The 15,672-nt window shown below is 36.0% G+C and overlaps 1 protein-coding gene across 1 annotated transcript in view; it reads left to right on the plus strand.

The window, feature by feature from the left end:
* KDM7A (lysine demethylase 7A) overlaps positions 1-15,142 on the plus strand; it is a 29,346-nt gene extending 14,204 nt beyond the window's left edge. The window contains exons 10-18 of the mRNA XM_056511823.1: positions 406-615; positions 1,187-1,311; positions 1,826-1,983; positions 4,645-4,742; positions 7,008-7,156; positions 7,295-7,503; positions 7,822-7,907; positions 9,015-9,291; positions 9,876-15,142. Coding sequence (XP_056367798.1) covers positions 406-615; positions 1,187-1,311; positions 1,826-1,983; positions 4,645-4,742; positions 7,008-7,156; positions 7,295-7,503; positions 7,822-7,907; positions 9,015-9,291; positions 9,876-9,970 — 1,407 coding nt within the window. The 3' untranslated portion in view covers positions 9,971-15,142. The remainder of the gene's footprint in view (positions 1-405; positions 616-1,186; positions 1,312-1,825; positions 1,984-4,644; positions 4,743-7,007; positions 7,157-7,294; positions 7,504-7,821; positions 7,908-9,014; positions 9,292-9,875) is intronic.
* Positions 15,143-15,672: the final 530 nt, after the last annotated feature.

Here is a 15,672-nt window from a genome sequence, read left to right on the forward strand (position 1 = left end):
GGGGAGGATTTCCTTTTTTTTAGTTTTGTTTTTTGTTTTGCTGCTTTATCCTTTAGTGATTATTGATTCTTTTAAAATTCTCACATTTCCATGTGAAGAGAATGGATCTGAGGGATGTGATCTGTTGTGTACAATGCATGTCTACCCTGTGCTGCCTTCCTTAATAAAACCATGTGTTTTGGTGGCACTACTCTAGTGGAATAGCATAAAAGCCTTAAATGAGGAAGAGGTGCAGTAGAACTCAACTTTGTACATCAAATCCAAATGAAACATGTAGTTATTTCTCTGAAAGGTCTTAACAGTTTTCCTTACATAATTTACATTTAATTAGATGAATTAGAAGCAGCACTTAAATATGTGGGTGTATTCCTCTGAGACCATTCTGAAAAGTGCTTTTAATTACAGGAGGAAAACAGCAAATTAGTTAAAACTCAGGGAATTCTTGGTGTGTCTCCAAGTTCACGATCTTCACATGAAACAGCTTCCCCTCATCACTCCAGACGAAGGGTGAGGAAGCTGAGAGACCATGCTACCAAAACTCCTTCTAATCTGGACATCCTGGAACTCCACACCAGGGAGGTGCTGAAAAGGCTGGAGATGTCACCTTGGGAAGAGGCAAGTATTTAAGCTGTGTGCAAGGAAAAACAAAACCAGAGCAGTTGTCTGATATCTGTTGAAAAGAAAATGGTTTTAAGATGCCTAAGAATACAGACTAGAACTCTTTGTCATATGAGGTATGGATAGATTGTTTCAGAGTATATGTCAAATGTAAATTGCTTTGAGCTAAGGCAGGTTGCTTTCCATTATTGATGTTTTGCTCTCTTTTGAATCAGTTCTGAGATACTAATAGCAGGGAGCACATAGCCAATCCAGGAGTAGGTGTAGCAGTTCCAAGCCCAGCTTCTGGTTTGCCTGAGCCTATTGGTATTTCTCCAAAGGAAACCTAAAAGGAATGTTACAGGAAAGTTGTATTTATTTCTAGTGCTAGAGGAGAGTAGAGATGATTCAAGGAAGGTTGCTCCTGAACTTCTTTGCGTCCAAACATGTTTTGTTTGACCTTTTTTCAGTTGGTTATCCAGGTGGTAACCATCCTGGTAATGAAATTAATCTTTTATGGAGTCCAGAAAAAACATTGGAGTTCAGAGTAATAAATAACAAGCAAAATTGTTTTTTTTTACTTCTTTAGGATATCACAAGCTCAAAACTGAATGGGAGGTTTAACAAACCCTTTCAGCCCTCTTCTACAGTACCTGAGTGGAGAACAAAAGACAATGATCTTCGCCTTCTGCTGTCAAATGGAAGAATAATTAGGTATAAAGGATTGCTTCTGGATACTTTTTCCTGGTCATTATGGTCTAGAGTATGCTAATTGTTAATATTTTTATTTGTAGAACTCTTAAGTTCTTCCCAGTAAGAATTAGGTTAGGAATACAGAAGCAATGTCTGTGTCTGCTGTCCCCTAGTGGAGCCACAGTTAGGGAGTGAAGAGGAAGGGATACTTTGCATGTTCTTTGTTACAGCCTTTCATTCACTTGCTCAGTGGGGTCTGTGCTGAGGGGAATGCTTCAAAGTAGAAAAAGTTGGTTTCTATCCATCTGTAAGAGTGCTTCTTATTAAAAGTACTTGGGTGCTAAACTAATTAACTTTATGGAAATTACAGTTGTATAGGAAGAAAATGGGAATACCTACAATTTAGAATGAAGAGATGAGCATAAGAGAATATTACTGTTATATCTTGAGAGTGGTTGTGAATAATGAAAGGAAAACAGTTGCTTCAGGTTTTTAAGAGTAAAAACTGACTTCTTATTTTTCTTCTTATGAGAAGAGATGAGAGACGTCCATTTACAGATCGAAGTCTTTACACAGCAGACAGTGAAGATGAAGATGACAGGACAAGGTCAAAAAAGACAGCTGTTAAGGTAGAAGACCAGCCCTCAGGATTTGAAGGAGAAGGGAATGCTGATGCCCAGAAACCACTGAACAGTAAGATTGTCTCCAGATCCTAACAGCTGAACATTGATTGTCTCAATGAGGGTCTAACTGCTGTTTGTAATATTTCAGTCAGACTAACTAAGTATAAAGAGGATAAAGAAATAAATCAGAGAAGCAGTATTAGAAGTTACACAAAACATTTCTTAAATATTATCTGTCTAATGAAGAAGATAACAGGATAGAGATGAAAAGTAAAACTCACTTTTTTATGTTAGTGCTGTCTTGAATGCTATGGACAGCATTTTTCACAGTGGAGAATTAATTGACATTCTTAGTGAGTATTTATTACTCGGTCTGATTCATAATGTAAGAATGCTGATTGTTTTTGAAACTAAAATATACCTCATTGTGAAAAGCTTATCACATCATTTCACTGTAGAGAATGAAAGATCTTAATACAATTTTAAACCTGTCTTATGTTACTTTTCCTGTTCAATTTGGCAATTTCATAGCTGATCATACTTTTGTGTGTTTTACTAATTTATTCCATACAAGTGATAAGACGTAATTTAACATGAATAAAATCTTACACATTCAACCTTTGTAATCTGCAAGGTTAGGAAAGAGCCTAAGTACTCTGCAGAACATCTTAACCCCACTTTCCTTTAAACCAGGCTTCACTAGGAGTTAATTTTTATTGGTTTTCTGGTAGCCTCAAGCCCTCCTGTCCAGTGTTCAGCAGTGATGATCACAGTGTGTTAGTAAAGTATCAATACTGAATGCCTGTTGCCAATGCCTATTTTTAATAGCCCTGTGTGCAGATAGATTAGTCCTTGACATAGCTGTTCAGCTCTCTGCTTAATTCTGTGTCACATCTTTCACAGTAGAGCTTGAAAGGGCTCAGAAGGTGTGTACTAGCAAACTGAAGTCAGCACTTATAAGATAAGACTTCTTTGGAGACTTAGAGTTCCCTGAGTTTCTTGCACAACAGTGCATAGCATTTGACTTTGCTGTCAGCTTGAATAAAATATTTAATTATTTTCATTAACAAAGCAAACTATAATCTCTGTTGACTGTGCTTCCAGATCTCACAGTAGACAGTATTAAAAAACCTGCACATTAAAGAAGTCTCTCTTGGTATTCTTGCAACAGGGCAAGCAGCTTGTTGAGGGAAGGCTTACTGTAGTGGTTTTCCACTTCCAAAATTAAACTAAGTAAATTAAATTTTGCACTTGAATCAAAGATTAAATCATACAGAGAAGCTGTAACTTTTCTTCAAAATTACTGCTCTTATTTGATACAGAATGAATATGGCAGTATCTAAATATATTAAATGTACTTAGAACTAGAAGTGAATGTTGAGATTGTTCTTCCAAACTTGTGCACTCAGGACTAGTGCTGATATTTTTAATTGAATATTGAGTGTCTTCCCTCTTACCTGTGTGTGATTATTTTACCTCAACTGAGACCATAGAGAGAGAGGGGAAGGCATTGTCCACATAGGACTACCTGTTCCTGTAACAGCTGCCAAGTTCCATTGTTCTTCCTGGGATTGAGCCAAGAGGAATGCCCACAGACAGATCCCTTTAAGCAGATCAAGCTCTATCTAGCTTTGTGTGTCATGCCAAGATCCTGGTTTTAAATGGTGACCCAGTGTTAGCAGAGGGACAAAGATCAAGTGCTGTCCTTAATTGAGTGGGATACTTTGTGTGGATGAAGGGAAAGTGAAGTTTTTCTTAATTCAATTCTTTAGCCTGATCTCATGGATAATGACTACTGTCATTCACCCAATTTTGGGAATATTCCTCCTTGTCTCTAGAGGCCATATATAGCAGAGCCATATATTTTCTTGGAAAAGATAATAGTCTAAAGGAAAATTCTTTTGATCTCTGAAATTATGTTTTCTGTGTTGTTCATGCTGTTGCTTATCCTAGAATCTTATTTGCCTTTTTGAAATGAGCCAAAGGCATGAGTTACTGTCAGAAATCCCTTGGCTTGTTTTGATCAGTAATTAAAAATTGTAATTTTATTGTTACATGTTATACATTACTTTATGTAACTTCATTTCCTATGGAGAGATGTTGCTTATTTAATGTGCTTGGATATTCCTCATGGTTCTCTCTAATACTATCTTAAGTTTAGTTAGTCTTCTCAGCTTTTGGTCCCAGCTGTTCAATTTACTCACTTTCAGATGACAAGTCTTATGTTGGTTTTTTTCTGTCTCTGAAAGTAATTATCACTGTGCAGGGTTTAGAAATCAAAAATAACCCTTGAGATATATTTGATGCCTAATTGTGATCTTTGCCACTGTCCTCAATAGGAGCAAACCTCAACTAGAACTGCAGTGTATACATAGTTACAGGTGCATCCTTTATTCTTGCATATAGTTAGGAAGAATTGTGTTCTTTTATGTGGTTTCATATAAAAAGCAGAAACTGCCCAAGATACCTCTCTGGAGTGGGTGCTCTATGGGAAGGAAGAAATATAAACTGCTGCACCTGATTTCTCTTCCTGTCTTCATGTGCTCAATTGCTTGAGGAGTCTCTTGGTCAGCAGTAGACAAACTTGTGAACCAGAGCAGTGTGTGTATTTGCCTTTGTTTACAGATTGTTAAATACAAAATGTGTTTTTCTTGGATTTTGCTTCAGAAATAATTGTTAAGTATTAGTGTAGTAAATGTTGTGTCTTACATTTTAATTCATCTCTCTGCAGTGTTCTTTGAAAGTGTGAAATCAGAACTCAGGAATGGATCCTCAGAGTACTCTGATATTTCTGATTCAGAAGAATCTGAGCCTGATTGCACTACACAGGTACATCTAGAAAAAAAATCTTAGAAATTAATGAAGCAATTAAATATAATGTTGCTCATGTACTTCAGATTTATCTGGTCAAAGTTTGTGTTAAAGCAGCAATGACAAAGTATTCAATTCTTGTTCAGATTAATATCTCTAACAATGTGCTGCTTCATTCTTCATTTATTCCAATGTTGGGAAAAAAGATAAGATATGCTATCTTGCCAAGTTTTATCTTCTTTGTCATTGAGATAGGATTGGCAGAGGATGGGCCATGCTCTGGATCAAGCAAAGTCTGAGAAAAGTCAGATCCTAGTTCTCTAATAAAAAGTTAAAATTTCATCATTTGAATTAAGAGTATCTAGCACAAAGTTTCATTTTAGAGCATGGTTAATAGGAAACAGTCTTACAGATATTCATATTTTATAAACAACCTAAAGTGGCTAAATCCTATTCAGGGATTTTAGACTATTGGAAATAATTGGGAATCCTCCATTTGAAGGTCTTGATTGTTGTGATTTCTTCAGAATTAAATGAATGATATGCGTTGTACACATATGTATAGATATTTATAATATATTTTTAAGATACACACATTACTAAATTCTAGAAGTTATGTGTCTATAAATACTTCAATTATTTTTCCATTTGCAAATCGGATTTGTACTTAGTAATTTAAATTTTTGTTGGTTAGCAGTAAGGTGAAGTGATTACCTCACATTTTTGTTTCATGCTTCTGGAAGGTAATGCCTTGGTCTGCCTTTCAGCTGTCAGCCTATTATATGACTTTACAAGAAGTCTTCAAATTCCTACTTTTCCCATGGTGGTCAAGATATTTTTTTTTATACTTTCTGTCTTTCATCATTACCTAATCTAGATGTTGGAGTAAGTGATAGGAACATTGATGGTGTGGTTTCTTCTGGTTTCCTAAATTGCCAGCAACTTTGGCTCAGAAGGTTTCCTTTCCTAAGACACAGAATCAGTATTTACTCAGAAGTGATATATTTCATCTTCACAGGACAATGTAGCCAGTTTTGTATGCCTTTTTAAATGAGTGAATGTTTTAGATTTATGCTATACTTACTTTCTTAGTTCTTTACATGTTCTCCTGCTTTTTAGTTTCTACTAGTTTCTAAAGGAATAACTTTTCTGCATGTTGAAATTTGTCTTTGTAATGACACATGCCAAATTAATTCTCTCACTAGCACCTGTAAATCCTTTAAATGTTTTTATATTGTACTGAAGAGGATCTTAACAAAATAATACCTTTATTATTAACACTGAATCATATATAATTTATTTGTCCAGTTGTGTCACTTTCTAAGGGTCAAAGGTTAGGAAGCTGCTCATGTGAATGAAACTATTGTATAAAAATACCTATTGGTGATAAACTGCACTTAATTCATTCCAGTTCTGTTTTTGATGATGGGGATAATGGTGTCAGTCTTTATGGATTATGACTCCTCCATGTTCTGATCTCCTGTTTTCAAAACCTCTGCTGAGTGTCACATATATTCCATGGCATGAAAAAACAGTTGTGATATTCTCTGTACTTGTTGAAAATAGATTAGTCTGAATTACCAAGATGGAACATATGTACTGTAGCCCTTGCTTCCAGTAAAGGCATATTGAGTCACATATGGCTGCTCCACCTTTGAGAAGCTCCTGCCCATACAAGCTGTAATCTCAGCAGGAGCTGAAAAGCTCTTTCATTCATGAAATGAGGCTGTGCCTCTGTAAGAGAGGCAACAGCTGTTGTCTCTCTGTTCATGCTGTCTTCTGGATTTACCTGAGAGCATCTGTCACTCATCAGAGATGGTGCTGTTGAAAGTTATATTTGTGAGAGCAGGAGCCAGAAGCAGTTTTCTGGGGCACAGTGTGTCCTGTTATATATGGTAGGCATCAATTCTCTCTGCTGCTTCAAGCCATACTTGTGTATTTTTTCCCTGTACTTTGAAAATTGAAGTTAAGAATAATTAATGCTCTCATTAAAGAGAATGCAGTGATTTGTGTATGGTGTAATATGTGTGGTGCTTTATAAAAAATAGATTTTGGAATTGGATTGGAATGTATTTCTGTGTTGTGGAATATGTACTTAGCAGTATTACAAAATTTGCATGTGTAGCATCTCAGCCACTATACTCAGATAAACTGCATTTTGTATACTAAAAGTATAAAAAACTTGGACCCTAAAGCTTTTGTATTCTTCACTTAGCATAAATTAAGTTAGAGTCTTCACTTGGGAAGTCTGGTGACCATTTTGCATGTGTCCTCTTGTTTCAGCAGAAGGATTCCTCCATAGAGGAGTCAGAAAGCTCAGGTGATGAAGAGAAGCAGGAAGTAACATCAAACTTCAAAGAGGACTCTAAGGTCACAAGAGACCTTTGTCAAAATACCCAGAAGCCATCTAGAAATGAAACTCCCAGTAAAAAGTAAGCACATTCTTGGCATTTTTTATAAACTGTTAGACCTTCTAGCATGTATTTGTGGTTCTATTTTATAGCAATGTAAAAATCAGTCCTTCAAAGTGTTCTGTTTTGAGCTGCTTACTACTCCCTTGGTTTTCCTAGGGAATGTCCTACCTCGACAAGTACAGAAGAAGAAGCTATTCAGGGCATGCTTTCTATGGCAGGATTGCACTATACTACATGTTTACCAGGTCATACTCAAAGCACAGACTGCACAAATAAAAGAACCTCTCTTCAGGAACACAGAAGCTACCCCAGGAGTCGGCATAAAGACAGACAGCCATCTCAGAGCCACAGAGCCATAGAATGTGGTAGGTATCTGAGCTAAGGACACTGCTGCTCCCTGCTTTTGGAATAGTGTCAGAATAGTCACTTCAAGTTACATTTTTAGATTTGTGGTTGTTAGATGAGTAGATTTTAAGTAAATCAGACTGACATTGAAAGAGGTGTATTCTGTGGTTTTGCTTTGCTGTTGGTTTTGTGTGAAAACTGGAGCAAATTTAGCTTCTCATCAGAATACCCTTTCTAAATATTTCCTTCTAAAAGTTTTGTGGCATCCTTACAAGAATGGGAAACTTGTGGCTAGATTTGAAAGTATTAAAATTTTATCTTGTCGAACTTCTCTTTAGGTAGGTCTGTGAAGGAGGAGGAAGGAGACTTGGGAACTTCAGCATGGACTAGACACCTGAATGAAGCTTCAAGGATTGCCCCTCAGGTAAAGCAATACTTAGAACATACTGAGCACATTTTTATAGGAGGAGACATTATAAAATTGTTAGTACAGGAGGCATGGTGAACAGGTCTTTACACACTGTGTATCTGTCAGATGCTTCTGGTTCTGGTAACTGGGTTATTTTTGTCATGCATTTTTTCACTGTTGTTGTTTTGGGTTTTTTCCTTTCAAATCCTTTTCTCTCACAGTGCCTAATATTAAGGTGTTCAGGTCAATATCTTGGGAAAAAAAAAAAAACTAAAATGCTGCATTAAGTATGTGTGAATTTATATTCATTTTAGTTGGGGAAGCCTTTGTTGTTTATTCATTGTTATTCCCAACCAGAACATCAGAGCAAGTGGAACATGTTGATAATATGTATAGTATAGATAGTTGCTTAGGAAATTGGTACTGCTGAAACTGATAGCTTTCAATAGCTGTCCAGATGGAATGCAGCAAGGAATTAAAGGTTTTGTGTCTTAACACTCTAGTTTTTCACAGTGTAGAAAAGCTCATACTTTACCTTGATGCTATATTTTCTTAGTATTTCTGAACTTGTCTCTATTAGAAAAATTAATTAACTAGAACAACTGAAGTTACAAAATTCTAGCCATTAAATAGCACTGTTTTTAACTGCATGCTTTATAGTGTTTGCTTTCTAAGAATATCTGACTACATGGTATACTCCTTTACAGTTTGTAATTCCCAATTTAGCATTTATTCTTTCATCAGCTGAATATTGAAAACAAATTACCTATTAAAGGCGTCAGTGATGATGGTATGGCTTGTTATAGTGGCTGGTTTAATCAAGAACAGCTGTGTTTCCTTTCTTCACTGCAAACTGACAGCAAAAAGTAGAGGAATTGACTATATTAGTATGTGTACTTAAATTGTAGCATTGCTCTTAGGTGCATATGGAAAAGATTGCAGAGACTATGTTGTGTTATCTATAAGAGGTATGTAATCTAAAAGAAATGATGGACTCATGAAATGGCCAGATTCTGGTGGAACTGTAATACCTGTTTCAAAGACATAGTTGTATAATTGGAAAAGTTGGAACCTGTAGCCAGAAGCTACTAACTTGTGCATCTTATTTTCTCATTTCCATAGGATGCAAATAAAACTCAAAAATATATCAAGAAGGAGGGTGCATCAGAAGCAAGTCTTAAGGTTCAGGAAAACAGAAGCATAGTCCACAGCAACAGCTTGAGTTTTCAGCATGGCAAATACACACGAGACTCCAGCCTGGTGCAAGCAGAATGTCAGCTGAGTGATGGCAGCCTTAGCCCTGACAGGCCCTATGGTGAAACATCCCTGTCTGTACCACTGCACCCAACAAAGAGGCCAGCATCAAACCCACCCCCCATCAGCAACCAGGCAACAAAAGGTAATGCTTATCTCCATCCCCTTGCCAAACACTCAGAGTAAAGGACAGGATTAAACCTTGAGGAAGAATCCAAATTGAGCTTGCTGTGGGCACTCAGATTTTGGCACAGAATATGGGAGGTGGAGTTAAGAGAGATCTAACTGGCATGATTCAGATATGCTTATTAAAAATGAAAGTTTAGAAACTCTAACACTTCAGAAATAGTCTGATGAGCATACTATATAGGTTTTAGTTTCTGGTTTATTTTCTGTAATTTACTCAAAGGAATAACTTGAGTAAAATTCAGGAAGCTCAGTTTAAGTTCTCCTTATTAAACCCACTGCCCTTCATAGACTGGAAATATTTCTAAATAATACACATATTTTATTTATGATGATTCTAGCCAGAATTTAGAAAAACAGTTCCTGGGTGTTTTATTTACTCTTCTGGTTCCCTCTTTGCTTTTCAAACAAACAGAGGGAACTTTTTTGATTCCGGTGCAAACTTTGCCTGCTTCATCTCGAGCTCTGGGTTTCACCATTGTTGTACAATGATGAAAATTCATTTTGAATCTCCTGCCTGAAGTCCTTGCTTGTGTTTTTCAGGCAAACGTCCAAAGAAAGGAATGGCAACTGCGAAACAGCGCCTTGGGAAGATCCTGAAGCTGAACCGGAATGGCCATGCACGCTTCTTTGTTTAATGTAGCTGCTACTCCTACTACTGCTCTTTCCTACACAGACCAGTATTGAGGGCAACAGAGCCTGGAGCTGCTGTTATTCCTCTGCTTGAAGCAGACTTGCATGTACCATAGAAAACACTGCCTGATGAACAAAAGAAAGAAAAAGGAAAAAAAAAAAAGGAAAAAGAAAAAAAAAAACAAAAACACACAAAAAAAACCAACCCAATGCTGCATTTTCACTGTGCCACACCTGCTCAGCAATAACCATTCGGGAACGGGGAAATCTTCAGAGAGACATGGACTGTGAGAAATAGTCTCTCATCAGGGCTTGAATATAATTTGTTGCTGGTAGTTTCTGACCTAAATTAATGAGGGGAAGATGATGAAGGTGGTTTATCAATAATTTATTTCTGATAGATTTTTCACAACTTTAAAATTCATTTAAGAAGCTATTTATTTGGAAGACTTTTTTCTGTGGGGGGTTATTAATTTAGATTTAATAATGTGAAAGTTTTAAATTGTTTTGATAATGTGTGTTTGGTGCAGTGGAGAGCCACATTAATTGTGATTAGTCTGGACTCCTAAATTTGATATTCAGGTTATAGTCTTAAATAGGGGTGAGATGCATTATTAATTATTTTTTAAATTAAGGCATAAGGAATCTTATTTTTTTCCTGCTTTTTGTAAGCTATTGGCTGGGCTTCTGTTGACTTGCAAGTTGCATATTCTCTGCCAGCTTGATTATTTTTTGACCTGTCCTTTTTAATATCAGATTTATTTATTTAATGGACTAGAAGAGACTCCTAAAGACAGAAGAATTTTCTTATGTCAGTCCAGTAGCTAACTTGTTTTGAACTGCACCTCTTTCCTCCAAATCTGAGTACATATTTTCCTCCTGATGATCTGTCTGTGATGATTTTCTTCTGTAAAAAGATTCCCTGAAATTGTATTTGTTCAAGTTATTTAAGAGTGGGTACAAAGGAGGAAGACCCTATAGATCTTTTGGAGGAACGAGGACATCAGTTGAGATAAATGTTTCTTCAGAACAGTAGCTCTCAAATAACTCATAAGATACACATTGCAGTCATAAGATTTGGCATTTTACTTAATGTAGCATGGAAGAAGCATTAAAGTGTTGTTATTGTATGTTAAACACATTTTACTGAAGAGTCATGAAAGCAGGAGAACATGTTGCTTTCAGAGCTGGGCGAGACAGCAAATTCAAAGTCTTAACTGGTCCATATATTATAAGCATTTAAGTAGCTTACTGGTATCAGAATGATCATTTGTGTCAGGCTTCATACAGAGCTGATAGCAAATGCCAATTCTGAATTATTGTAAATAATTTTGATTTAAAATTTGTATTTTTCTGTAATATAAAATGAAATATTTAACTTTAGAGGGACGGGGATGAAGGCGGAGAGGGGAATACTTTTACTTGATTCTGGAAAAAGGGCATTTTGCAGGGTCCAGCCAAAATGTAAACATTAATATGCTGATGACAACAATATTATTGGTTGGTTGGGGTTTTGATTTTGGTTTTTTTTTTTGATGGGTAAGAGTAAAAATATTCCTGCATAGCTGTCCAAGTAATCAAATTGATTTCAATTTTCGACACAAATTTTTCCTTCCTCCATATCCTATACTGGAATAATTTTCTCTTATGGTTTAAAAGCAAAGTCAGTTTTATTTTCTAGAATACTTGTGCAGAGTTATTTTTATTTAGGCTAGATTATGAATGCCTTTAGAATTTTTTGGAAATGGTTCTGATGTTCTTTATTACTGCAGGGTCAGAATGAATTAGCACTATGTTATCCTGTTTCTAAATGGAGAAACATCAAAATATAGTGCCACTGCAAAAAAGTCAGGTAGCTTTCATAGCTTTACTTTATCTGGAGCTTGAAAGTTGAGGCATGATTTTTGCAGCACCACTTTTACATTATGATGACTTAACTTGTTCTGTGACTTGTATGGGCCAATTTTTAAACTTTTTTTTTGTTTGCTAATTAATTAATGTTTCACGAAACCAAGCTTTTAGTCGTCTTAATTTTTTTTTTAATTTAACACAGGTTATCAACCTTTAGAATGTTGGAAATGGAGGTAGTCAAGGATTTCTTAAAAGCAGAAGATAAGCTAAGAAGTATTCTACAGGTGCTGAAAATGACTATAAGGACTTGCTGTTCTCAGGTGCTACGTTTTCTAGATGGAAATAGTTAAAAGAGAATATTTTAACTATTTTCTCATATGTTCTCACCAAAGTAAGTCAAATAAATAAACTATGTTGTCAATATTAGTTAAAATTATATACCCATATAAATTTTCTCTTAGTTTAAACTTGAGCAAATGATTTAATGCCAGATTTTGGAAACTGTTTTAGCTTTAGCATATTGAACCAAACTGTTTCCTTCCTGCTGACTGTACAATTTCTAATGATGTAAAATTCCAGTTTAGGGCAGCAGTTAGATTCAGAGCAGAATAAAGAATGAGTCTCTCTCCTTAAAGACAGATTTTTGTCTGAAGTAAAAGTATGCCAGAATAGAATCTGGAGTAAGGAATTTTAAAATACAGAGTATGCTTTCTTGTACATGTGATTGGTTTATACAAAGTCTCTTTTCATCCGTGCTATTTATCTTACTGTTGAAACATAGATATGGCTGGACCCATATATATTATTTCCTCTTGGTTTTATCCTTTCTTTTACTCTAATTTTTCTACCTTTTATTTTCCAAGTGGCTCTCCACTGTCATGAATTTATGTAATAGTCTCTTCACAGGCTGTCAACAGGCAGAGGTTCATTCCCATTTTCTTCAAATATCCATGCTTCCAGCAGAAGTTAATCTGATGTTCCAACTCAGAACAAGTAATTCAAAAGAAATTGCTGTGTTGAGCAGTATTAAAAAAAAAAAAAAGAAAAACAACAAAGGAGGAAAAAAGAAAACTCCTGGTAGCTCATGAAGAGGATGTGGTGACCTCACTTGTTTTGTGTACTTGTATGTAGAGATATATTTGTTGTGTTCTAGCTGAAATCACTTCTGCACCAATCTTTCTGTAGATGGACTGAACCTTGTGTTGTTGTAGTGGAGAGAAAAAGCCCAATTTTTTTCCTTGCTGTCTCACTTGGGGTGGAAGAGGGAGGGAGTAGGGAGCACTGGCTGGACAACAGCAAATTACACCTGCTATGGTTTCACCTGTTTTCAAGGATAATGTTTTTTGAAAAGTCAGAGAACTCGCATTTGGCATAAAACTCAATTTTATTTTTTAAATTTTTTGTAGGCAGAACAATAGGAAATGAAATATTGTAGGGGTTTTCCCACTCTCAAGTTCTCATGTTCCTACAATTGCAAAAAAAAAAAAAAGAATCAAACATGAAAATGGAAAGACCACCTAGAAACTATATCAAAGACTCTTCCAGCAACTTTCCCTTTTCTTCTCCTACTATACTTGCTAATAAACCCTGGCTACAGGGTAGCCTTTGTTGACCTCTGAGGTAGATTACCTATGCAACCTGTAATACTCTACATGAATTCATTCTTAAAGAAAATTTTGGAAGGGTTAGATGTTGAGAGTTAAAATTGTTTTCTGATCACATGGGGGGTTTGGGGGTTTTGATTTTATTTTTTAAAAATTTTTGGTAGTTGAAGTGCTTGTGTTACCTTTGGTAGAGATGTAAGAGAGCACAGTGTCATGACCACATTTTACAGCTTCAGCTTTCTCTGGGCTTTGCTCTAAGGCTTAAGCTACTCACAAGACCATAGAAGTTAAGTGTTAAAAATGTTTGCAGGATTTCAAAGCCAGAGCTGGTGAGAATCTTGCTTACCCCCTTTTTGGCAGCTGTGGAGACTAAGCAGGACTGAGACTAGAATGACCCAGTGACTCTTTAGGCTCCACATGCCCACCTGTCCCTTCACACTCCCACCACCACCCCCAAGCCTTGTGTCTTTCCAGAGTGTCATTCACATAAATACTTCCAGACCATTAAAAGCTGTTGGTAGTTCTGGGGCTGAGTGAGCCCAGTGCTACTCTTTGACAGAAGAAATACAAATGGAACCAAGGGCCTTACTATTTATCCTTAAACAAGATGAAAAGCTGCAACATCCATTTTTCCAAAAAATAAACCCAACTAAAAAGCCACCCTGGTAACCCTCTTTGTGGGAGAGTATGAATGATAAGTCATGCAGTGGATGGGAAATGAAAGTAGCACTGATAAGGAGATGCATGTTCTTCATAGGCTGCATTTCTGTTTGGAAAAAAAAGGACTTTTTCTACTTTTAATATAAATTAAGCCATAAGAGTTTCATGCTGTGGGAAGGGAATGAAAGGGATCACTTTAAGAGATTATATTGATATGTATTGTCACTTCTGCTGGGAAATGTCTATTGCTGCCAATGCTTTGGTGATTTTTTTTTTTTTAAAAAACCAAACAAACATGGAATTTGAAAAAAAAAAAAAAAAAAAAAAACAAACCACGGGGCTAGTTCTTGGCTATATTTACTAGTTTTGTAGTAATGTTTTGCTGGCCCATTTGTCTTTTCCTCCTTTTTCTACTCTCATAGTCTAATTTCTATCTTTCCTTCTTAATGTTTCTGAAAATATTAGCTTGTCTGCTCAGTAGGGGTCGGTGTATGTGTGTCTTCCTTTTTACAGAAACGCACTACTGTGTTAAGTATTTGGCTGGGAAATGGGATGCTGCAGCTTTAAGAGCATTTTTTTCAATTCATAACAGTATTTCCCATCCTCTTTTGCCTGCAGGCAGGGAAAGTGTATGTACAGTATTTATTTTGTTTTGATTTTACTTTAAATTTGTAAGTTTCTATAAGTAGTTCACATTGATTATTCTAGGGGAGGACAAGTGGCTTTGTTTAAATTTGTATTTGATATTCATAGTTTCACTTTCTGTACTTCAAAATACTGAAATTAAAAAATTGTATGCTTATGTTTTGATTTTAGCACTTGAAAGTGTTTAATTTCTTCAGACTTCTGCTCATTTGCTTCAGTGTAAATACAGTAAAATGTACAGAATGTCATCAGGAGAAAAATGCTTTTCTAGGTCCAGTCTCTGTGCCCTTTGCTTGTCACATTTTAAAGAAGAAATTTTGTGGAGAAATGTGAGGGAATATTCTCATACTTTTTTTTTTTAAATTTTTTCCAAGTGCAAATTTCATTTCAATCCAAGTATATTATATGGAAACTAAATGCATTTTGTGAAGATGTGTATATTCTTTTTGAATCCTAATATAAAAAGGAGATGGAAGTGTTTGTGATTGATCATATTATCAGATGTAGATCTGTCAGAAGGGTGTCAAATGAGGGTCATTCATGGGAGCCTGAGGTAAATGGTGCACCAGTGGCATTGGAACAATCAGGTGGCAGAAGGGTTTGAGATCAGCATCCTGCTCAGGTTTGCTTCTTAGCCTGGCTTCTGGTTCACAGAGAATTTGTGGTTGGCTGTAATGACTAGGAGATCTGTTCATTGACTTCATTGTGCCAGGTGCTTTGCAGAAAAAGAACAAGAATGCTGACCTCGTCAAACCATGTCCTGTTTAATGAAACAGTTAAAAACCCATGGCAAACTGGAAGTTTTGTGGCCCAAAGTTTAAAACATGATAGTGTTGCAAATTTGGGAGGCAGAAACTTCTGTGCTGTTTCAAAAACAAATTTCATTTGAGTGGAGGGAAAAGTCACGAATCAAGTACAGGGGTTGATGATGAAATATTTATATGTCC

The sequence above is a fragment of the Oenanthe melanoleuca genome, chromosome 1A (genome assembly GCF_029582105.1).
Source record: "Oenanthe melanoleuca isolate GR-GAL-2019-014 chromosome 1A, OMel1.0, whole genome shotgun sequence".
Lineage (NCBI taxonomy): Eukaryota > Metazoa > Chordata > Aves > Passeriformes > Muscicapidae > Oenanthe > Oenanthe melanoleuca.